General features: G+C 35.8%; 1 protein-coding gene across 1 annotated transcript in view; it reads right to left on the bottom strand.

The window, feature by feature from the left end:
• GPC6 (glypican 6) overlaps positions 1–26,006 on the bottom strand; it is a 1,286,685-nt gene that overhangs the window by 932,282 nt on the left and 328,397 nt on the right. Inside the window, exon 2 of the mRNA XM_020965804.2 lies at positions 18,936–19,094. Coding sequence (XP_020821463.1) covers positions 18,936–19,094 — 159 coding nt within the window. The remainder of the gene's footprint in view (positions 1–18,935; positions 19,095–26,006) is intronic.

Raw genomic sequence — 26,006 nt, 5'->3', positions numbered from 1 at the left:
TCTAGTTTCACCTCACCACATTCTAGCCATGTGACCTTGAGCTTCACCTTACCTGCTGAACCTCACTTCCTTATGTAAAATGAGTGAAGGCTGGACTAAATGACCTCCAACTTCCCTTCTTGCTCTAAATCTATGATGCCATGAGAAGTGAAGAAAAAGTAAATAAACTAATGAAGCTTATGGTAAATGATTTTGCTCCCATGTAAGGAAGAATTTCTGATGACAAGTACAACTGCTCAAAAACAGAATGTTATAAAAACAGTGAGTTATAAGTTTGCTGGGCACTGGAGCTCTTCAGCATAACCATTTGGCAAGAAGATGTAGTTAAGTTTCGTATTCGAGGTGTGGGTTGGATTCGATGACCTCTACATGGCCCTTCCAACTCTGCCATGCAATAATTATAGGAAATAGAGAAATAGTTTAAGGAAACAGAAAATTAAGAGCTCAGATTCTGCCTATAGACAAAAACAAACAAAAAGAAGTTATTTGCAAAAATTACATAAATATGAGAATGATACAAATGAAAACAAGTTAAACACAGTTTCAGTTTTAATACCTTTAAGGTTAAGAAAGCATTTTGTTTCCATTGAAATATTAGCATCCACATTTATAAATGTGGAACCTGAGTCCCAGAGGAATGAGTGATTTGTATAAGGTCATACAGCATGCAAGGACAAGAGTCAGGATTCAAAGACAGATTCCAAAGCTGGTACTCTTTTCCAGTACACTGTTCTAGAGAAGTGAAATTTAACTTCCAGTCAAAAAAATCAAAAAAATGACACTGAAATTTTCTCAACTTTGGTGCATAATCAACAGGCATTTATTAAGAGGCCACTTTGTGCCAGATACTCTACTATATGCTGGGGTTACAAAAAAGGGCAATAACAGACTACAAATGAACAGAAAGAAGGACGTTTCCAAAGAAATTGTGAGATATTTAGATAGCTTTGATTAAATTTAGTTCATATATCACCAATATTCATAAACTATGAGACCTGTTTTTTTTTTCTAGAAAGTATTTGTATGCCAAAATACTTGTAAAACCTCTCTTGCAGTCAAATATCAGAGTCCCTCACTTTTTATGTGGGCAACTAGTGGGGAAGGAAAGAGTAAGGTATCACAAATTGTTTACTTCTGACTTTGGCATGTGGCATGAACACAGCTCCATTTCAATCAAAGGAATAGATTAATAAAGACTTCTCAGTTACTGCCTTTAACATCATATAGAAAATCTGAATAGAAGCTTTTATAATGTTTTCAGTTTAGCTTAGCTAAAAATGTATTAATTGGAAATGTTGCAACGGTGTTTCTGTTTGTTCTCAATCTATAAACTGAGTATGAAGGAATAAATTTAAGTAAAATGCAAAAAATAGCAAACTCAAGGATAAAATTCATGAAGTAAAATTTTGATGAATTAAATTCCTTCGGCATTTAGAAACTTAAACACTCTAATGTGGTACCATTCTTTTAATGAATTAAAAACCTAGGATGCAATATTAAACGAAGAAACTAATTTGGAAGGCACTATCAACTGAGCACGTGCTGAGATTATATCACAGAATAATCTCAGGATTTTGATGAACTTCTTAGAAGAGATAAATGAATTTGGGAACCAGACCCCTGAAAAATTAATAGTATGAATATTTACCAGACGTTACATCTGAGTTGTCTCACTTGATGTACAATGACAAGATACTTAAAAACATAAAAAGTATCATACCCAATATTAACATTTGTAAAATGAGAAGATTGGAGTAGATGTCCCCTCTGGTATCTATAGTTAGATGAACCCTTAACTTGGAAGCTTCCTTTGCTTATTACAGAGAATTTGATAGCATAAAATCAGAGCTAGAGAACTTCTCAGCTCAATTAAATTCAGTATTAATTCCACTAAGTACCTGCTATGTGTAAATCACTACTTAAAACACACAGAGAGACAGTGAAATGAATTTTCTGATGAAAAGGTTAGGATTTGGTGAAAGGGTCTCTAGATTCTTTTCTTTCGTCATTAGAAACCTAGCAAAACATGATGATAGGTAATTATATTCACTTTCATCTCGACACTTTTTTTGTTTTTTTAATCCCAGAAACTTTCCTGGCCCAGGAAAGCACGGTGAGTGTCTTTCCCCATCCCAATAGCATTTCAGTGGATGAATCCTTCTACAAAACTGGGTAGTGAATCTAGTAGAAGTATGAAAATAAACTTAAACTCAGCAAATCAACTTGCAATAATTGGGGGTCTCAGACTATTACATTCTGGAATTTCAGACACATGCTGTAGCTAAGACCAACAGCTGCAGCTGAATCCCAAACAGCCGTTGTAGCATCTGGGACAACCATCGCTACTACTACAGCAGTAAGTAAGCTTAAAGTCCCTTTGCAATTTGTTCCTTTGGAATCATGTCCCCGAGTCTTATTTGGGTAGCTTTGAGCCACGAACCCTACTGAGGGCAAATAATTTTTTTAAAAAAGAATTTCAAGAAAGCGATTGCATGACCTTTGCTCTCTATTGGCAGAATGGATGCTAACAGCGGGAAGCTAATGGGGATTTTAATTGAAAAACATACAATTCTTCCAATTTAGAAGAAAAAAAAGTAAGTAAACTGTGGAAATGGCAAAACTGCCATTCTTTCTTCTAAGTTATCTAATGAGCACACAGCGTGTCTTAGCAGTCTGTAAATGACAATTCACTAGCCCACCCTGTTTGGTAAACAAAATCTAAAAAAAGAAACCTCTTAGTTGTTGCAAAACTTGCCACTGTTGTCCATAACTGGCTTATTAGTAAATGAGAGTAGAAATTTCAATTCCAGAAACTGTTTAGTTTTCTTTTTTCTTAGAGAGTTTTAGAAATAGATTTCTGATGAAACACTTAAGTTTTTATGCAAAGATAGGTCATGCTATAATCACCTTTGGATTCTAAAACAGCTTTATAGGGCATTGCTTTCATCATGCCCCTGGGCAAATTTATTCAAAGTGGCACAAACTTATAAAAGTGTCTCATTTTGAAGAGTTGTATTTTCACAGAAGCCCCTTTGACTTACTTAATTCAGTTTCACCTAGACCTTAATATTCCAGTGAAAGAAAAAGAAGTCAATGAAAATATCGGCTTTGATATTTATTTACTGAACTCCCAGGAAAATTGAAGGTCCCCTTAATTCATTTGGAAATGCAGGCTTCTTGGGAATAACACTTAGTCCGTATGCTTTTATTTGTGTAGATAGCCAGAAACTGCTTTGTGAAAAGAAGATATCATTAGTAATCATCGCTTGAGTTAGTTAGATCTGCTAAAGGTCACTAATACTTCATTTTGGCTGCTGTAAGGCTTGGGTTCAGACATAGCAACAATATTTAAATATTCATCTCCTTTAAAACAATGGCAAGTAGAATGCTGCTCATAGAAGCCTGTATATGGAAAGCAGCATTGTGGAGCTGAATTCACACTACTACCTTTGGAGTCATAGAAGTTTCAAAATGTGCTCTGCAAGTTATATCTGTGTGATCTTGAGAAACTCACAACACTCCATTTTGCTCACGTGGGAAAAAAAAAAAAGACTGGATGGCCTCTAAAATCCCTCCCAGATCTAAAACCATTATCTTGTATAGTTCATGGGTATATATGAATTCGTGTTCCTACTAACATGACAGGTAGCATGGCATAGTGGGCAGAGAGCTAGCCTCAGAACCAGGAAGACCTGCATTCAAGTTCTACTTTTGATATTTCCTGCCTGTGTGGTCCTAAGAAGGTCATTTAAACTTTCAGTACTCTAGGCAACTTTCTAAGGCTAGACGTTGCAGAGAAAACAATAACTTTCATTGGCCAAGGGAGTTGTAGTCTTTATCACTTATTACTAATATTGAACTTGGCATTTTTGTTTTGACTCTGTTATGAAACACCATTTTAGAACTGGGCAACCCATATCTGAAAAGAATCTCCACTCTAGTGAAAGGAAAGGAAGGGAATGAACATTTTATATAGTACTTACTATGTACTTTAAGCAATTTAAAAAAAAAATCTCATTTTACAATTCAGGAAACTGAGGCAAACAGATCTGAACACATATCTTCCGGATGCCAGGCCAGCCACTCTAGGTTACCAGCTGTCTTTACTTGAAGACTTCCCAGTTAGTGGATATCTACTGTGTACTAGGGTAGCCAGTTCTAAGTGGAAAACTCTAACTAGTAGGAAGCTTTTTCTGACATCAAGTTTTAATTTGACTCTCTGCAACCTCTGCTCAGTGCTCCTGTTTCTGCCTTCTGGGGCAAACAGAACAAGTCTAACACCTTTTGCATATGACAAAGTCTTTAAGTTTTTGAACTCAGATATCAAGCCCCTTCCCCCTGCAGTTTTCTCTTCTACATGCTAAACATCCCCAGTTTCTCCAACTGATCCTCCTTACATGTACTCAAAGTCTCTCACTGTCCTTGTAGGGATCTCTCCAGCTTCTCAATGTCCTTTTTAAACTGTAACAATTGGTACTGGACACAAATACTTCAGATACGGTCTTGCTTGGGCAGAGTACAATGAGACTGTCAACTAATTTCTAGAAGCTACATTTTTCTTCATACAGCCCAAGAACGCAAGATAACAAACATGTTACCTTTCCTATTTTTAAGGTAATATTTTATATAGGCAATGACAGCAGATAAAAAGATGGCCTTGGAGTCAAGAAGACCTTAGGTTGTATAATCCTGCAAAAATTATTTAACCTGTCAGTATCCCAGGCAACTCTCTAAGACCATAAAGTACACATTATGGTGCTTGTCTACAATGAGAATTTCTCAATGGGCTTTTTTTTCTTTGAAATTACCAGTGGAATCAAAGGTTTTGTCAAAGGTTAACACTGCATGTTTTTGGAAAGCAGCCTGTGAGCTAAGAATGGGTTTCAGATTTTAAAATACAATAAACTTCTATTTAAGAATGTAAATGCCGTTCTCACCTGGGGTCACACAAAAATAGGTAGTGGTAGAAATATTGGCCTGTGGGTAATGTTCTGCCAACCTTTGCTTGGGCTAGTCTCATTCAATATTTGTTAAGTGCTCACTCAATCATCATCATTGGTTGCCTTTACACAGTGCTTTAGGATTTGAAAAGGGCTTTGTACATGATACCTCATTTGATCCTCACAATAACTCCATGAGATAGGTGCTATTATTATTCCCATTTTACAGAAAGGAAACTGAGATTGAGAGAGGTTTAGTGACTTGTGGAGCAAGATTTGAACTCATATCTTCCTGACTCCAAGTCCAACAGTCTAAACACAATGGAATGACACTTAGCTGCTTCTTTCATGGTGTTACACTAGATATTGTAAAAACAACAAAAATACGCTGACATATTGAAGGAAAAAAGAATTATTAAAAATAATCCTTTCTTTTCCTCAACTAAGAATATGGTATGAAAATAATAACCCCTAAACAACATCTTCTACTTGAGATTGTTCAAAAAGATAGTACATGGTGGCTGAGCTGGATTCACTTGAACAAAGGGACCTAATGAATAACTTCAGTCAGTAAGATTGTCGCACTCTCTACAATGAGGTATTTACCCTCTAATGCAGAAATATTGTCATAGTGTCTTTGCAAGAAATGTCTTTTAGGGTTTTCTAAATTGTCAGTTCACACAAGGGACATAATACATCCAAAGAAATCTTAGTTATTTGAAGCTCTTTAAGAACCCTACATAAATTAACCAGTCTACAGGTTAGTCACAACTGTACAGTCTGACCACAGGAAAAAAAAATACCACTGTCTTTTCCATCCAAAATGAACAGCATTTTGATACCATGCCACACTGATCAATAGTTAGCTTTATTCCTGCCAATAGGAGATAACAGTTACATTTAAAATGAAATCTCTCAGATGGGGATTTAATAAGATGATAAAAAGCATCTATTAAAAATCAATAGCTACATAATGAAATATGTATTATGCCTATGTATAGCAAACACATACATACTAAAAACTTCTAGCCCCAAGTCCCAGAGGATTAGTGCTTGTGCTGTTTTTAACATGGTAATAGTCCTAGAGCTCTTGATTCTGTTCTTTCTCTTCCACTTTCACCAAGCCAGACCTGAATCCAAATGTCTTTTCACAGAGTTACATAACAGGCTTATTTTGTGTTTTGCTTCAAGCAGAATTCAATTAAATTCAACACCTCTTTAGAGTACGTTGATTATGTGCTGGTTCTAACTGTCAGGGCATTGGAGATAAAGTATATGTTCTTAACCATTTAGAGTAGACAGTCTTACAGGGGTGGAATTTGTTCAAGAAATGAGGAGAGAATCACACTCACAATGTAACCACATCCCCTAAGTGGTAAGGTGAATACTGTAACTACCCAAGCATATACCCAACCTTAGGGCTCAGGAGGAGGAATAGCACATATCCAGGCAGGTATATTCCAAGCCTATTTGAGTATGGGCTATGCTATTTATACAAGATACGTGCAGGGATGGGGCAATTTCTATTTCCTATTCCTTTTCCTATTCCAATAGGAAACAGAAATAGAAAACAACATTCCCTTTAGTGTTAGTATCACTGAGAAGACTAGTCCTGATAGAATGTACTACCTCCTGACCTCTGCCTCTTAGAATCCATGCATATATTCTTAGCTCAGTTTAAGTGCCACTGTTTATCTGAGGCCTTTGTTAACACCCCTTCCTCTCTGCATCTCCTAGGGGCCTCCCTCAAATGGTTTTATCTTTCATTTAGTAATAGGGTGAGTGTTGTTTTTTTCCAGATAGAATGTAAGCTCCTTAAGGACAGCACATCCTGCTCTTGTCTTTGCAGCCTCCCCAGCCAGGTGTCTCAGTGAATAATTGAGTGCTGGGCTTGAAGTCAGGAAGACTCATCTTTCTGAGTTCAAATCAAGTCTCAGAAACTTACTAGCTGTGTGACCCTGGGCAAGGCACGTAACCCTGTTTGCCTCAGTTTCTTCATCTGTAAAATGAGCTGGAGAAGGAAATGGCAAACCACTCCAGTATCTTTTCCAAGAAAACTCCAAACAGGCTCAGGAAGAGTCAAACAGGACTGAAAAACAACTGAACAATAAACAGCTTGCATCTTCGGGGCCTAGCATAGTACTTTCATCATGAGAATGTAATAATTGCGTAATCGATAAATTGATGTAAAAGACAATTATTTTATTTTTTAAATATAAATTAAATAATTCGCAACACAGGAAAAATAGACTGGAAGTAAAATTTTATTTGAGGCACTTCATACCTACACATATAGGATTTGCAAAAACACTCTTAGAATATGAGCTTTCTGAAGGCAGAGACTGTTTTCTGGCCCCATGTGCCCCCCCCCCACGTTTTACGTGTCTAGCACATAATAAAGGTTAAATGAATGCTTGATCACTGATTGACGTCACAAAGAAAGGACTCAACAACAATCAAATTTGTTTGCATTAAAATGTACAGAAGCACATTCTCTTCAGAAAATAAGGAAATTGAATGCTTCCTAAATCCATTCCTCAAGAACTCACTAGGCAAATGTTTTCATTCATCATTTAGCATCTTTGAAACTATTAAAAAAACATTTCCAATTTCAAAAAGAATTAGGTGGAGAAGTGTTAGCCTTAAAGGAAAAAAAAATCACATGGTCAGTGGAAAAGCTTAAAAAGAAAACAGCTGGGCAGCTAGGTGGAACAGTGGATAGAGCAGCAGCCCTGGATTCAGGAGGACCTGAGTTCAAATCCGGCCTCAGACACATAACACTTATTAACTGTGTGACCCTGGGCAAATCACTTAACTCCATTGCCTAGCCAAAAAAAAAAAAAAAAGAGAAAGAAAGAAAGAAAACAGCATATTAATTTGGATTATATTTCATCCCCCTGACCTCCAATCAGGTCTATATCAGTTAGTAAAGACTTAATAAGATAAAAATCAAGACATGTGGACTTCAAATTTAAAGTTCTAGCTCTTGTACTAGTCTCACCAAAAATAAACTGATTAGTGTTGTTTTAAAGGGTGATTTATTTGAGGTTGTGTGAACCCAACAAGCAGTATGCTAGTTTAAGTAAAAGTGACCTTGAGTTATTGAAGAGAAATGTAAAATATCAACAGAATGTTTAGATGAGAGAGTGCAACTCACATTTGTAAAGGATAACAGGGTAGGCCAACAAAAATCTAGGTGAGAATAAAGAGGGCTTAGATGTTCTTCTAAATGTTTCAGTAATCTTTCCTTACACTTTCTTACATAACGTAAGCTCCATAATAAGAAGCCAGTTATCATGCAGCAGGGTTAAACAACCTTTATTGATTCAGCCTCTGGTAGTAGACTGAGCTCTGGATCTGGAGCTGGAGAACCTAGTTACTTATGAGAATTTGAAAGAGAAATTTTACCTTTCTTGATCCATGATGCCAAAAATATTCCCCAAATTTATTCTGTCTACTTAGTAATTAATTTATTTTTCAGTCCAGGCTGTGCTTTCATTGCTGTAAAGAACTACTGGCATGGAAACTCCCTCCACTGAAGTAGATGAGGAATTCATCTGTAGATTATCATCTTAGAGAATAGTTTGAAACTATGTGGTTGCAGAGGTTAATTGACTCGGCCCATGATCACATACTGGTTTTCACAGGCAGGAATAAAACTCAGATCTTGCTGACTCCACTGCCAGCTCTCTTGGGACTACTAGTACCCTCCCTCTCCTTCAAGGAGTTTCAAGCCTAGTGGCAGTGACACAACCTAAAACCCCATGTCTTTGGGCTCTGTTTAAACATTGATTTTCTAATTCTTGCTGTTTTGTACTCTAGCCCCTAATACTTCTAGTCTCAATATGTGCATGTAGGGTTGTCTGGCATGTAGGGTCTTCTGAGCCTAGACATATATGGCAGAAGGAGGAGGGTATTTCTACCAGGGGTGGGGAAACTTTGGCCTCCAGGTGGTGGATTTGGTCAAAGAAAAGCATGTACTTGAGGACCTAGACGGCCAAACGTAGTCTCCTGGCCACAGATTCCCCACCTCTGTTATACAACTAGGCCCTAATTAGGGTTGCTGTTGTTCTTGTTCAGTTCCAGGTGCTAATTAGTATTGTTTTTAAGCCCTGTCTTACTCTCTATGATCCCATGTGGGGTTTTCTTGGCAAAGATGCTGCCATTTCCTTCTCCAGCTCATTTACAGATGAGGAAAAAGAGGCACACAAGGTTAAATGACTTAACCGGGGTCACAGGGCTAGTAAGTGTCTCAGGCAGGATTTGAGCGCAGGAACAGGAGTCTTCCTGACTTCAAGCCCAGCACTCTATCCACTGTGACACCTAGCTGCTAAACAAATAATGAGTATTTCTAAAATGGTGACATTATCTGAATTCGTATTGGGCTAAACCTAATTATAATACTTTAAATAATTATAACTCCAAATCATGAGAATTCAAATGCGTTTGACCATCTGAGGAAGGGGGAATTGTTCCTCATTTACACTAATTGGGAGCTAGCTGCACTCAGTGAGGCTTCCCCCATCTCAGTAGAATTATGATAATAATTATCTTGAGGTTCAAATAATGCAAGACCATCTTTGTCCACAACGTTAGGTTAACTGGGTGTAAGGCCCTGAGCAAGGTGCTAATTCTTATTGAGTTGATTAGAGTAAAAAAATGGATATGGAAAATCTGATCATTACCCTTGAATAGCTTTCATTCCATCCAGAGTCTTAGTAAGGCATGTATGTAAAAATAAAACAAACAAACAAAAAAGTATAACAACAACAAACACATGCAGTTCTAATAAAGTATCGTTAAAGAAATGTAAATTGATATGTAAGCAATGAGATGACATGAGGCTGGAGAGAATCAAAGTCCTTTTGGATTATATTGTTATTCTTCTGAAAAGTAAAATATGCCACGAACTATGCATTAATAGGAGACACATAAAGGAATTTATTTTCTTCTAACATTCAAAGGCCACAGAGATTTTCTTTCCAGCTAATCTACTTCAAAGTTTACTTTTAATTTTAAAGTTGTGTGGATAAAATTAAAAGTACTAGGTAGGGAGGCAACAATAAAATGATGTTTTATTCCACATGCTCATTCCAGTAATTATATTTACCCATTTAGTGAGTGTCACAAAACTTTAGAAAGTGCAAATGAGAAATAATGAACTTGCAACAGGCAATGTTTTTAATTACGTGCAAAATAGATATTAATTCTACAAAAAGGCTCTCAAATCCAATTTTCCCATACATTGTATGGCACTGAAGGTAATAAAGATTATTTTTGCTTTGTTTTGTTTTTAAAAAGGGCTTCTCCCTCCTCTGGTATGGTTCTGTACTTTGTGCTCATCAAAGCAGTGGTAAAAACATATTCTCTTCTCTTGAAATCTGTGTCAGAAAATGTAGGACGTATGATCAGCATAATTTGCCACATAATCTCTAAGAAGATGTCAAAACACTGGAATGAAGTCAAAACTAAGCCTCTTTGGTCAATATTAAAAATTCTTCCAACTTGCTTTCTATCAAGTAAATCAAAAGTCAAAACTTCCCATTTCCTCCCTTAAGCCCTCCCCCCAAAAAAGAGCCAACAATTTCTGTTCAAGGAAACTCCTATGTTGCACTCTCTATCATTTAATAGTTGTAAAAAAACCAAATAATAGATAGGTACAAGATACTCAACATAATCCCTTGACCAAAGTGACCTCACACTGAAAACATGACAAAGAGTGATGATGTTTTATATCCATATTATTTCAGGTCTTCTTTTTTACTGACTGGTGCTACAGTTTTAAGCAGAAATCTAAATACCGATAACTGTTTCTCAAGTGCCTAACCCATCTGGCAAACTGAAGGCTGAGCACATTGCTTTAATAGAAAAAAAGCTTCAGATCTTATTAAGGCTCTCTATCAGTTAGAGTTCATGAATCTCCTAGTCAGTGGTGGGATAATATTTGCAATAATATTGCATTCAGCTAAATATGTCGGTAACCTATGTAGGACCTCCCACAAGAAATCAGGTGTAAACCAAGATAATGGGGGCAACATAATCACACATGCTTTGTAGGTCTGACTCCATCTACCTTAATGAGTTTTCAGATTATGAGATAATAATGTTTTGACCACATTCTAATTAATACCACAATTAAATGTTTTCTTTCATTTCCAAGAAAATCAGTTTTCTCTCTTTGGTAGCATATCAATTTGCCTTAAATAAAATTCATCCCATAATTTGCCGATATTTACTCAAAGGATTAGTGAGCTACTGCCACTGAACAGATCCTTGTCTGCTCATTAACATTCATGACCAAGAATCCTTCTGGTAGGGTTGGTTTCAGCGGCTGATAGAGCAATACTTAAAAGAAATTGGCTTGTCTGTGAAACAGCTGCTCAGTGAAGCCACCATGCAAGGGAATTGGTGATAATAAGATGATAATATTACAACTACACTGGGAGCATAATATATTCTAAGCTACTTTGAAGTATATGGTAGGGATCTAAGAATTAGAACAAAATTATTGGTTGTCCATCAGAGCAGATATGAAGTCACTGATTAGCTTCTTGCACACACATTTTAAAACAGCTCCATCAAATGCCAGAGCACAGAAATAACTGAACCCTGAAAAAATCTGACTCCACCATGCACTTTGTTTCAAGCACTCTCAAACGTGGACCAGCTTCCCAACACTGATGAATGCCGAAAGGGGGCAGTTTCTAAAACTGCTCAATGACTCTGACAAAGCATATCCCTTGTTGGTATCTGATTCTTATTTTTGGATAAGCTTCCCTTTGGGAAAAATGCCCAGATTCCTTTCCAAGGTTAGTGAGATTGTTTTACTATATAACCACTGTTCATTTCAGCACCTTCTGCTTTCTAAGGGGATGTCCTTTGATTAAAAGCTTGCCAGAGAGGTGGCGGCTGAATAAACTTAGAGTAAGCATTTAGCTCCAGTAGCTTCTTGACAAATTACTTTCCAAGAGGATTATCACAATTATCCTGAATAAATAAATTTAACTCTTGGTCATCTGCGCTAACAGAGGAGTGTAGGTAAAGCTAATCTAAACATTTATTTTTTGGCCTTGAAATACATTACAAGGTTATGCATGTGGAAGGGGTGAGGGTGGAGCAAAGTGGAGATCATCGAGTCCAACCTCATTTTACAGATGAAGAAACTATGGCCAAATTAAGGAAATTACTTATTTTTTTTTCTTCTAGAATAATCTTAGTCACTGAGAAAGGTAATGGGGATACAGTAATCATGGTCCAGTAAATCATGGTCAAGCATCTCCCCATTTGCTTTTCACCTGTACTCAAATTAATTTGTATGTCTAGAGAAGGAAAGATAGCTACTATATGTTCTATGTCTGAGATTTAAAGAGTTCTACAGAAAATCTGCATGCTAGTCAGTAACAGCGTTGTTTTGTATCAGTACAAACAAAGACCCACAGACTCAAAAGGATTATTGAGTCCAACCTACTTCTCCTTTTTCAAACAAGGAAACTCAAGTCTTTCAATTTCCAAATTATTTATGTATATATGCATATGTCCTTCCTATCTACATAAGTATGGAACATATATTACAAAAAAGTGGAAGATTATAGTAATCCATAGGAAACAACTTATATTTCTTTGTTCTAGAATAATCTTATTCACTGTGAAAATTGGGTCATATTTTAAAGAGATCATTCTGTCATCCTCTTCTCTGCCTCATAAGAATGAGAAATGTTATTTAAAAAGGAAACATAAGCAGGCTTTCATAGTACCAAAGCCAGGGTAGTGATATAAATTACTGTTATATTCAGGATGGTGGATATTTTGAGGGTGTTACTACAGAATTTTCATAAGGATGGAAATTACTATTCAACAGGTTTTTTTTATTTTGCTTTTAAAAATGCACTCCCTGCCAAAATCTCTGGACAAATGTATGACATTAAAATACATAAATAAGAACCAGGAAGGAGAATAAAGTCATAAAATAGAGAAGGACATACTAAACAACTTTATGTGATACTTCAAATGTGAATAAGCAAAAACTCCAGCAAATCAGAAGGGAGAGCAATTTCTAAATGAGAAGCGCCCTCACTAAAATGTTTCTCTCTGAGGAATTCAACTTCCATAAATATGCATGGGAGAAAGTTGATAGTGTAGAACACCATGATAACATACGGCTTCATAAGTTAATAAGAATGAATATTCACTAATCACTCATACATTAATAATTTTACACTGAAGCCCATTTTCATTCAAAATATATGCAGTCTTCCATCTTGCAGTATTTTTGCCTTTTTTTCTGATGTCTTAGCTGAATTCATTACCTACTACTTGAGCAAAATATTTGAAATAATGATTTTCAATAAAAGAAATAATACCTTGACTTTAGATATTTGTAAGTCTATATAAAAACTAAGTAAGAAAATTTTGCTGTATATGAATGACTTCAACTATATCATCCCATTCTGAAATATGACATACAATGATCAGCACCCCCTTCATCGCAGGTGCTTATATTGGCTTTCAGTAAATAAATTAAACTCTGTTGGACTCAGTTTCCCCACCTTCATAACAGTTAGACTGGACTCAGGCAGAGGCAATCAACTATTTTGAAGAGGACAGATTTTTTTTTTTTACTTCCATGAAGCCTTTAGATCCCAGTGGCAGATGGGAAGACAGTTGGTCCTGATCAGAAATCTCCTGTGATGAGGTTAGGGAGCATGTTTCCCAGATATACTTCTATCCTTTCAGTGTTTCATAATAAAATCCAGAATATTTGTTGTATTTCGTACAGGAAGAGAGAAACTGCCACCTCCACCACCATCATTTCCTCATAGGAAGATGACTGTAGGAGTCTCAAAGGTTATTAGATAGAAAAAGTCCTGGGGAAGATACTGACCATTCCTACTAGTTTAAGATTCCTAATGAGAAAGTCTGGAGTTCAGATTTGGTGACAGGTTTTTTTTCTTCTTTTTTTTTTTTTACCTAGGCAATGGGGTTAAGTGACTTGCCCAGAGTAACACAGCTACTTAATTGTCAATTGTCTGAGGCTAGATTTGAACTCAGGTCCTCCTGATTCCAGGGCCAGTGCTCTATCCACTGTGCCACCTAACTGCCCCGGTGATAGTTTTTATAGAAGTTTTTCTAGGAATAGTAAAATCATCACTAGATTTACACATGTATCTATTCAGTTATGTGCTGCAGCCAATTCCAAGTGACTCAACAGAGCTACTTGTTAAATTTTTAATGTGAAAATTTATACTATGGAAATTAGCAAAAGCTACAAGTCAGGGCTTGCTTTATTGCTTTGTTGCTATCTAGACTTAAGGAAAGGATGAAGAAAATGTTAATTCAAATTAAACTTTAAAAGTGTCAGGTATACTCTCCACCCCACCCCCCAAACAGCCAGTTGCTAAACATTTACCAGCATGATGCATATATGTAAATATAAACATATGCATATATACACACATATATTTAGAGACAGAGACGAGACAGAGAAAGAAATAAATGGATCTATATCTATCTATATCTGTTGGAGAAGAGAAGCACAAAGATCAGCTATGAGGACACAGTAATTCTTTCATTCATTCATTGAAAAATCATTTATTAAACACCTGCTATTTGTGAGTCGCTATGCTCAGCCCTTGGACAGAATGACAAAATGAAAAAAGATCTCTTTCCCTCAATCAAAGACATGAGTCACCGTGTTAAGCAAATCACAGATCTCCTAAGTATCGAAACAGCTGATGGCCTAGAATGATTGGACAGGATGTGGTAAGGGAAAGGATGCAAGCTTACTCTTGGTTTAATTGTGCTAATTGTTCTAGGTGCAAATGGTTCTGTCCCAACTTACTTTCCCCCTCCCAATCTGCATTCCTGGTTCCCTTCACAGAATTATAGCTAAGAACTCAACTGATGCACTAGTGAGTATATCTTTTAAGTCTTTCAGACAGAAGATGAGGGAGGTGGTCTCCTCTTTTTGGATTGATAAAAGAAGCGTGCTGTTGAATGATGAAAGCCAGAAGTGAAGACTTAGGCAGAATAAAACACTTGGAATTTTGCCATCCCTGAGAATACACATGCTATATTACCTAGACATTAAATAGATACTGCCTCTCAGTAAATTTTTGGTGGAGGGAAGGAGGTGGGAGAGACAGATGAGTAAGGGAAAAAAATTCAAATTATAACATTTTCAGCTTCCTACTACTGCTATTAATCTTTGTTATTTAAAGAGGTACAGCTAAAGCTTGTCAAACTGACAGCAGTTTAAGTACAGTTGGCTATGAAAATTTTAAAAAATATTATTTATTAAAATATTAATCTTATTATGATATTTGGAGCTGTAACAGAAGACACTATAATGAAAAATGAACCTAAACTGATAAGCAACTCAGAATATTACCTAGTATTTGTTGTATAACACTATCCCACTGTGAGGGGAAAAAAGGTGAAATACCCCTTAGGTTTCAAAGATAGTTGGGTATGATTCAGATATGTTATTTTCTTATTTTATTATAAAGTATTAACATTAGTTGTTGTGCTTTTCCTATTTGCTCTGGCATGTCTATTCAGAGAAGGAGAGATGAGTTTCTTTCTCTAGAAAAAGAGAGAATAAGACTAGATTGTCTCTCTAAGGTATTCTGGGTCCAATGAGTCTACACTGACATTGATTCAAAAAACAAACATTCATATATGACTGGAAAGCTAAGAAACTGAAAAAAAAATGTATGCTCCATGCATTAAATATTTCTAAAATACCCCTTTACAGAGCATCTTATCTTTTTTGAGGCTCCTGAGAGAGTGCCATATGTAAAAGTATGATTAATAATAATTAAAAATGATAAATAATTTGAAATAGTAACTTAAAACATAAGCAATAATTAACAATGATGCTATTATTTCCAAATAATCAAAGCCCTTTATAGTGCCATTAGTCACATCCAAGTCAACAAAAAACAGTCAATTCAAGAGTTCTGAAACCGTATCTCGGATCTTAGATAGATTTCCTACACCAGGTACCCCCCTTAACAATCTGATGCTGATTAACAAATTCAATAAGGAAACTGGAAAAACAGAACAAAACATTTGATGAATCAGTAAATGTATTGATGTTTCTGACAATTCTTGACCTAAACCAGTCACCTTGAGAAAAAAAAAATTTGTACCATCAAATGATTGACTTTTAAAATGGTATAAAAAAAAGACAGGTACTAAGATAGTACATATTTCTAATACCACTGCGTTTAGTGACTAGATAGATGAAAACAATTAGAGGAGAAGGCCTCTGTGATAATACATATAAAACTCCTAAATTTCTCTTCCTAATCCCATGGTCTCCCAACAAAATCTAATTACAATGAAAAGATCTCTTAATAGAGAACTTCACCCAATATGTAACTAACCCTATTTTGAAAAGAGGTCCAATCAGTATACTGATAAGTTGATTGACTTAATTCCCCTAAGTACTGAAATACTTAAAACATGGGAAGAGAGAGAGAGAAAGAGAGAGAGAGAGAGAGAGAGAGAGAGAGAGAGAGAGAGAGAGAGAGAGAACTAAGCTAGAGAAAGGGTGTTCTTAAGTAAGACAAAAATGTGACTCCAGGATTACAGATTTCCAGTAGAGAGCAATTAAAAGGCATGGTCATGGTAACAGAAGAGGTTGTTGGTTCACGCTTAATGGATACTTGTATTTGTTAAAGGAAAGAGAAAAAATACTCCCTAAATACCCTTAGTGTCTTCACAATCCATCTTTTATTTATAACAATTTGATATCTTTTCCCCCATGGCTATTTCCCTGACATTATTTCAATATGATTTTTGAAGTTGTACTACACCAAATAAAGGAGAAGTATTTTCCAAAGATACAACTTGGCAGCCAAGAGCTCATCCTGGCTTTGTATAATCACAAACAGGGTATCTCAGGTTGAAGTGACATAACATCTATAACCAGAGCTACAGGGGTATAGGACTTTCTCTCGGTTGAAAGAAGTGTAATCTGTTAAATAATGAATGGGTCACCATAGGCTCATTCAAGGAAATTGCATGAAAATCACCTCCTTTAACATATACAAATGTAAATGTTTTACATATATATATATATATATATGTATATATATGTATATATACACATATATATGTGTGTGTGTATATTTGTATATGTGTATATATGTATATATGTATATATGTATATATGTTATGTGAATGTTCATAGAGAAATTCCTGCAGAGAGAGAGAGAGGAAAAGAGAAGTGGAAGTACAGGAAAATCTAGAGGAGATTTCTATATGAATTATTAGATATAATAAAATCCAACACTTCTATCTCCCAATAGCCAACCCAATCCATGATCACATGGACCTGCCTTTTAATAGAGGGTCAATATGAATGAAATCAGGTTTCCGTAATAAAAGGATGAAATTTTATTAACCCACCCAACAAAGAAAAAGGACCTTTAGCCAGATAATATGTTTGCTGAGAATTGAGAAGAGATGAAAGAAATGAATGGCAGCTCTTTTAACTTTGGGCTTCTTGCCCGTAGCACTGACATTGCTGACACACACCAGGGGTGCCCCTAAAACACGGTAATGGTTATCAAAATTTGCAAGTCTGTTTAGAACAAACATTTACAAAACATTTTTCAAGTTGCTAAAACTCAACATTTTCTGGAAAAAAAAACTCTTAAACAAATATATTTGGTTCCAATAAGTGTTAAAATTAAAAAAAAACCCCTCAGTTTAAATTTCAGAATTTTCTTTGGTAAAGCTATGATGCAAAATGTGATGCAGTTGTCTTAATATTAATTACTTTCTATTCTGATTTTATTAGAGAATATTTATTCTAAAATGAGCATAAAAATGAAAATTGCTCAACTATCAGGAATTCAAAAAAGGGCTCAAACCTGATGCTGTAAATCTTATTGCCGAATCATAACATCCTAATACTGAGGGACATCTTGAAATGTGGGGCATCTCAAGCACATGGTGCTCAAAACCTAAATCAAAAAATGGAACTAGAAGAGAACTTAAGATTCAACATTCGCTATACAGAGACACTAAAGCCATATGAGATGAGACAAGTGGCTGAAGACAGCAGGACAGCCAATGCATGATGACTACAAACACTCCTTCCTGTCACTTTTAGGTGTGTGGTCCTTAAAAAAATTATTATGTTTATATGTTACTTACATTTAGAAGAGACCTCTGAACTCTGTTAGCTTTAGCGAGGCTAGCGCACAGAGAAATGATCCTACTAACTGCTTCCTCTTCTCTCAAACGAAAAATATGTAATTGAGCAATTTACTAAACAAAATGTATCAAACTTACTTGTTTTCTAAGGCCACTTTGAAGTAATAAGCCTTTATTGAGAAAATCATGTAAACAGAGTAGAACTGAACTATGTCATCAACTCTTGATATATCCCAGAAGGAAAATTTTGTCATAGGATATCTATTACATATATACATATAGATGCAATTTTAAATATAATTTTGACAAATGAAATAATGTCTTGATTCCCAAACTTCTTTTACTTGTGACTCAATATCATTTCTTTTGATTACAAATAACTTTCTCCAACCCCTAAAAGGATGTATGTATGTTGAATAATGTTTTAACTGAAATAAATTTTGTTTACAGGAATTTAACACAACTGCCTTTAAGGTAACTTAAGAAAGTCCATTATTTCATAAAACCAATTCTGAGATTCACTGCAATATAATGAATACTCCCTTTTATTCAGAATATATTTTTGAGAGCATGAGTCATTCAAAATCACATACTTTTATGTTATCTTCCTTTTCTCACAATGACACCCTTTTCAAACTCTGCTAAAAAGAAAAATATTGCTTTTCTTATGAAATAACCATGGCTAGCAAATTGTCAAGACTGAACTCAATGTCCTTCCTATTTACTGTCAATCACTGTGTGCAAGATAGGGAAATCCGTACAAGAAAAAAAAAAGAAACCAAAGAACTGAAGAGGCGCAGTAGGAGGAACACAGAACATTTCACCTACCATCGAATTTCTTGTGCCTTGACACAAAGGTGGTGCGCACAAAATGGCTTGTCTCTTCCACGAGATTTTCAAACTCCAGTTTGCTTTGTTGGCTCAATTTGTCCTCCATTTCTGTGGTGCAGCATGTGTATTCCTGAGGGCAGATTCTTAAGTGTTCCCCTAGAATAAGCAGATAAAATGGTGGAATGTAATTAAAAGTACTGCAGCAGACTATTGGGAAGGCATTTCTCCATCACTACCCTGAAGTATCATAGTACCATTCTATCAGAATCTTTCAATCATTGTCACAAATTAAACCCTCACTTTACCAAAGGAAAAAGCCCACTTTTTGTAGTCCAAGTTGCTAGCCATGTAAATGAAGGTGTATTATTAAGAGAACTAAAAAGATTATTGCTCTCTGTTTTCATTTGAAGTGCCCAAAGTAATACTTGGTGACAGCCCTAGTAATAAGGTTTCAGATGTCCTTGTCTTCGAAAGCTCAAGGTAGAGGAAAATATTTCAGTGATATTGCCATAGTCTGTTTAACAAGCAAGGGTAAGAATGGAAGATGATATTTCCCTGCTTTCGTTTTCTGCCTGTCGATTCAAATTCAGACACTTTTCTCTCTGAACAAGTGAGTATATTTCTAATGGCAGGTCTTGGGTCCCACACTTTCCCATGGCTGACATTTCTTGTCAGACACAGAAAAAAAGCTCTCCTGAAAGAAGGAATGCACTGAAGGGTTTAATCAATGCTTATGTTATATGGAAATGCAATGTAAAAGGTAGTGAAAGCCTCTTATTTAATTCAACAGATTTATCTCTTGATGTACCATGCCAGTTCTTTCGACAATATTGCTTTCTTCAGTGCTATTTGCAAGGGGAAGCCAATTCTTTATCTCATGAAATTAAAATGGTCTGTTATTACATAAAATGTGAATTTCCAATTGATGCAGCACTGTTAACGTCAAAAATATTTAGCATGGGCTCTGAGGAAGAAAGAAAACCCACCCAAACTCTAGAGAAATAAAACTGACAAGATCCCCTGTGATTAAAGTCATTCATAAAGCATTGAAAATATTAATAGTAAGTGCTTGACACTGTGATTAAAATTCATTTATAGTATTTAACAGTGCCAATAAAATAACTTGCCGTGCCCCTGGATCAAATATTAAGTATCTTGTATCTCTCCAACTAGTGTTGTGTGTAAACCTCTGAGTATTAACACCACCCAAATTAAAAGTAACTATGTATGGGTATTAAAGTATAGCCCTTGTATAATCCAAAGAAGTGTAAGGGATGGGAAAATTCATCCAAAACAAAATAAAGGCAAAATAAATTCTGCTACATAGAGGATTGCTTAATGTTGCTGCTGGGCTACCAACTACCAGTCTTCAAAATTCATGGGGCAAAGAGGAAGGAAAGAGAAGGAAATTCCTAAGAACCAGAAACAGGGAACTTTAAAGCATGTATTTTTAAATGGCAGACATAAAAAATGCTGAAAATTCTAGTCCATCTTTAACATAGGGAAGATACTAGAGAATCAGTTTATTTAGGATAATATATAACTGACAAGTAACGAATATGGTACCAAAATCACTTCATTTTTTTCTGAAATCAAGTGACTAACTGCTCAGATTAGGAAGAGTCAATATTGGAAATTCAGTGATGTTTTCTATGCCATTACACATGATTTCCTCAAATACGTGTGTGTTTGCATGTGTGTTTGCATGCATACAATTTACTATGTTTGTAAAGAACATAAAGTACCATATTTATACAAGCTACATGTGGACCTGGCTTGTATAAAACTGAAGGTACGAATTATAATCAGTGTTAGTGTTCAGTCTTTCCATATATATATATCTTTTCCTTCTTTTAGAAGAATCAGTAAGTAGACTGTCACAAAGTCATTCACAATCTCTGTCACATCCATCTCCTTCTTTAATTCACAAGGCCACAAACCTGACTCAGAATCTCCTCATCTTACCTACAGTGTGACATTAGCCCCCTTTCTATTCTCCTTGCCTCAAGTCTCTCTCTCTTCTCCAATCTCTTCTCTACACAAAAGCCACATTGATATTCCTAAAATCCAATTCTGACTTCATTCCTTACTCCCCTTGCTCCCATGATTTCCTCTTTTTTCTAGGATAATATAAAAATTCCTTTTAAATTGGCTTTTAAAATCCCTTCTAATTTGACTATAGCCTACCTTTCCAAACTAATTATATATCATTCTCTTTCAAATACCCTACTTTCTAGTCAAAATGGCCTACTTGCTGTTCTCTATACATGAAATTTTCTCTCCCATCTCCATAACTTTGCACAGGTTGTCCCTCATACTTGGAAGGCACTATCTACTCATCACCTTCTTTCAGCATCCCTACCATTCTCTTGGAAGCTCAGGTCAAGCATGACTCTCTAAATGAAGTTTATCTTGTTCCCACCTATATAGTTGCTAATGAGTTCCCTCCACAATTGCTTTGCATTTGATTTTTTAAAAAACGTTTTTGTATTTAAAAAATAAAATTTAAATTTACCTTTATGTCTAAGCTGTTTTCTCCAAATAAAATATAAGGTCCTTGAAGGCAAAGTCTCTAATTTGTTGCCTTTGTATTCCTAGAGGTTAGCACAGTGCTGGAGACATAATAGAATTTTTTTGCTTTTAATAAACATTAATTGAATGAATGAATGGTTCAATATTTTGTGCTGATGATCTGAACTATTTGAACTCTATCTTTGCATTCACCAAGACAGTAGGATATACTATAACTTCAAACCACATAGCAAAAAATTGTTTGGATAGATGTAAGAATGTTTTGATTATAAGATTCAGTTAACACTGAAACTGACAGCTGAAGAGGTTGTAGAAGGAACACCCCAAGAGCAATTTCAAAACAGAACATACCTTGTTCTTTGCTTTCTGTGTTAAGCCACTTAAGAGACAAAAAGGGATACAGAGACAAAATGAATTTCTTGAGATCCCTTGCAATGTTTGAGAAAGTAAATACTGTCTTACATTTACAAGATTTCCACCAACACCTGTGCACACTTTTAAAAAATTAACACCACACATATATTCTTTCTTCAAAAATGTGAATTTCTCAGATTTGTTCATCATTTGGCTTAAAATGTTGTTGTTTTTCCTAAAAGAAGTTTATGTTGAAACAGGGACATTTGCTAAACCTTTAGAATAATGTAGTGACCATATGAATTTATTTGATACTCATGAATTAAATGCACATAACACAGGATTATAAATGAGAAGATTTCCCCCCCTATAGTTTCCAAACTCCAATTATAGAAGTGTAGCCACTTCCCTCAGGTCTTGAGAGGTTTATTTTCTTTCTTGTAAGCTTTTCACTGAGAGCTCTGTGAAGTTTCTTTTAGCAGACTTGCAATTTTACCGAAGTGGAAAGCAGCAATGGTATATTGAATCTGGAAGAATGGTGATTTCATTAGTGGTGTTAAGGATGGTGATATCACTGTTTAGAGCAGGCCAAAAGAAGAAGCAAACTGCAAAGTTGCTGAAACTACAGGCCCATTTATTTGGCTAGGAGCAAAAAAAATGTCCTGACTTACAATGATTAGATAAATAATAGGCTTCAGGATACTCTTTCCAGACCGCAGTAGCCTATATCCTGGAACACTGATTCTCTCTAATGTCACACAATGAAACCAGAAGAAGATGGTTTTTATTAGATCACTTTACCATCTTCTATATATTCCCCTAAAGCTTCTAGGTAATGAGAAGCCAGTTAGATAGACATGGGGCCAGACCTGCAGGAAGATTTTATTGACATCTAGGAATACTTTAAAAATATAAATTAGAACTAGATTCAGGAACCCACTCAAGCCCGTAGTCATTATAGGTTTTAATTATAGCTTGTTAGGGATAGGTGGTAAGTTGCTAGGATACAGAAACTTTTGAACATGTTGGGTATTCCTTGGAAGTCAATTATTAATGCTTGTCTATATCTCATTCTGGTGCTTTGTCACCTAACATTTCCACAGCGATCTTAATTTTTTCCTCCCAATCTTTTTTCTACCTATCAACAAAATTTTGATGGTCGGCATATTAAATATATTTTCTCATCAGATCAGATCACTAATCAGATGAGATTAGTCATCTCATTATCTCCAGTGAGTTCAATTATCATCTTTACTAAATGATTCCTAGATCTATTTATCCAGCCTTAGTCTGTCTCCTAAGCTCTACTACTACATCATCAACTACCTACCTGACATTTCAAAACAGATATCTTGAAGACGCCTCTTCAAAATCAATGTGTCCAAAACAGAATTTATTATCTTTCCTCCGAACTCTCTTTTCTTCTGAACTTCATTATTCCTACCACAGATACTACCAGCTTTCCAATTCCACAGGTTTTCAACCTCAGTGTCATCCACCACTTCTCTCTTGCTTACTTTACATATTTAACGTGTTACCAAATCTTGGGCTTTCTCCTTTGCTTTCAAACTTCTTCTAAGACACAATTCACTGTAGTCTAGTTCAGACCCTAATCATTTCATAACTGGACAATTGCAAAAGGCTACTGGATGGTAAACTTTCTCAGGACTCTCCCCTATCTAAGCCATCCCCTACAAAGCTGGTACCTCTAGGATAAAATATAAAATACTTTGACTTTTAAGGCCTTGAATTCATAGCTGATGTCTTCTTACATTTCTATTCTTCTTATTCTTTATGCCCTTTCAGGAACTCAACAATCTAGTGACGCTGGTCTAGTTTCTCTTCCTCACACATGATATTCCCTTTCCCAGCTCTATATTTTTGTATTGCCTTTCTCAAATGCATCAATTGCTCTTGCTCCTCAGCTTTCACTTTTAGAATCCTTGGCTCCCTTTAAGATTCAGATCAAGTGTAATTTTTTCTAGGCCTTGCCTGGTCTCCACAGATACCACTGCTTTGCCATTTAAGGCTGGCTTCCATCATCTCTACACTGATCTGTTAAGTACAGGTTTATTTATGTTGCCTTCCATCATTAGTATGTAAGTTTCTTGGAGATAAGGGAAATTTTGCTTTTTTCCTTTCATCCCCCAGACACTAGTATAGTCTGTGGCTCACTGCTGTTGTTCAGTCCTTCAGTTGTATCTCACACTTCATGACTGAGTGACATAGCATGCCAATACTGTCCATGGGGTTTTCTTGGCAGAGATAATAGAGTGGTTTACCATTTCCTTCTACAGTGAATTAAGGCAAACAGAGATTGAGTGGCTTGCCAAGAGTTACACAGTCAATAAGTGCCTGAGGCCAAATTTGAACTCAGGTCTTCCTGACTTCAGGCCCAATGCTCTATCCACTGAGACATCTAGCTGCATCTGTGGCACACAGTAGGTGCTTAATAAATGCCTCTTGAATAATTAATTGATTTGAAAGCAGCTACATCAATAGGAGCACTGCCTTTGCTGGCCAACTTGAGGAAAGTTAGCTCAGCTGGTTAGAATATAATGCTAATGATCTGTAGTCCTTATATGTGTCAAAGGCTATGTTTATCTCAGACTACCTCAGGCTTGTTGGAAACACATGCCCACAATTCAGGAACCCAGTGAATAAGTTTGACTAGTGTAAAATAGTCCTTAAGTCCAACACAAAAACAATAAATTGAAATCAAAATGCTATTCCAGATTGGTCAGTAGCATTATATTTTATAGTTGAAAATGTTTGTTTGAGGAAGCCAATCTACACTTATCTGTTGTAGAAAGAATGACAATCATCTTTAATTTGGGAGACCTAAACTCTAATCCAAACTTTACTTAAACAGCTATGTGACCTTAGGTCATTTCCTTACCTTCATTTTTTCAGATTTTCCAATTGTAAAAACAAAAATGAAGGATGAGATATTCTCAGGTCTTTGCTGTAAAATGTTTAAGAACCAGCTCTCCAAAATATAAAAAAAGTGCACACTGCTTAGGTTGAGGGAGAACCAACCTATCATTGATACTTAAAAGTGGGATATACACATGATATACATATGTATTCCTGCATGTAGCAGAAATAGGGAATAGAAGAGAACCTCCTGTAACCATATTTCCTCATCTATAAAATGAGAGTTGGAGTACATGTGGTATGAAATCAACTAGCCCCAAAGCATTTATTAAGTGCCTAATATTTATATTTCAGGACCTCTAGCTCAGATCTGAGGTTCTATGAGAACTGGGAGAAGGATCCCAGCACACTGGCTGTGCCCTCTAAAGGATTTATGGGAGGATAGGAACAAGAATGGGGCAGCTGGATGGCACAGGTCTGGAGTCGGGAAGACACACCTTCCTAAGTTCAAATCTGACCTCAGACACTTACTAGTTATGTGATCCTTGGCAAATAATTTAACCCAATTTACCTCAGTTTCCTCATCTGTAAGATGAACTGGAGAAGGAAATGGGAAATCACTAGAGTATCTTTGCCAAGAAAATCCCAAACTGGTTTATGAAGAGTCTGACATGACTGGATAATGACTGAACAATAAAGGAATAAATTGCACAAGACAAAAAATGAGGGCTTAGGTTGTAATTATCAACACTAAAAAAGATTACCCACATTGATAAGATTATCAGTCCGTTGATGTGTTGGAGTGTGTGTATTTGCATGTGTGTGTGCATGTGTATACATGAGACTGTATGTGTGAGCACACGTGTGTGCATGCATAATTCCACATTCTATGACTTTATAGTCTCTTCTTAGTAAGTTTTGAAATGGCAGATCTGAGGGAAAAAAAATAAAAAAACCTTTGAAGGAATTAGGCACAAGAAGTGATGCAACTTCTCTTTCTCTAAAAAGGCAAAAGGTCAGTGCGGTTGTGGTTAAACCACAAAGGGAAGGCCCCATGGCTATTTACCATCAACACAGTTCCATGATGCAACTTAAACCACAAGCCAGAATCTCATTTACAAAAATTGCTTAATGAAGGCATTTATGCAAAGTCAATGTAAAAGACAGACCACAATTTAAAAGCTAACTAGTGAAAACATGTTAGGCAGACTGATTTTATTGCAAAGATAAGAAGTTAGGTACTTTATAATAGCCAATAACATTAGACAAAGGAAAAGAGAGGAATAAAGAAAAAAAAAGGTAAGA

Source organism: Phascolarctos cinereus, unplaced genomic scaffold (genome assembly GCF_003287225.1).
Source record: "Phascolarctos cinereus isolate Bilbo 61053 unplaced genomic scaffold, phaCin_HiC Scaffold_7;HRSCAF=346, whole genome shotgun sequence".
NCBI classification, from domain to species: Eukaryota; Metazoa; Chordata; class Mammalia; order Diprotodontia; family Phascolarctidae; genus Phascolarctos; species Phascolarctos cinereus.
This window is presented reverse-complemented; position numbering and strand designations above follow the sequence as displayed.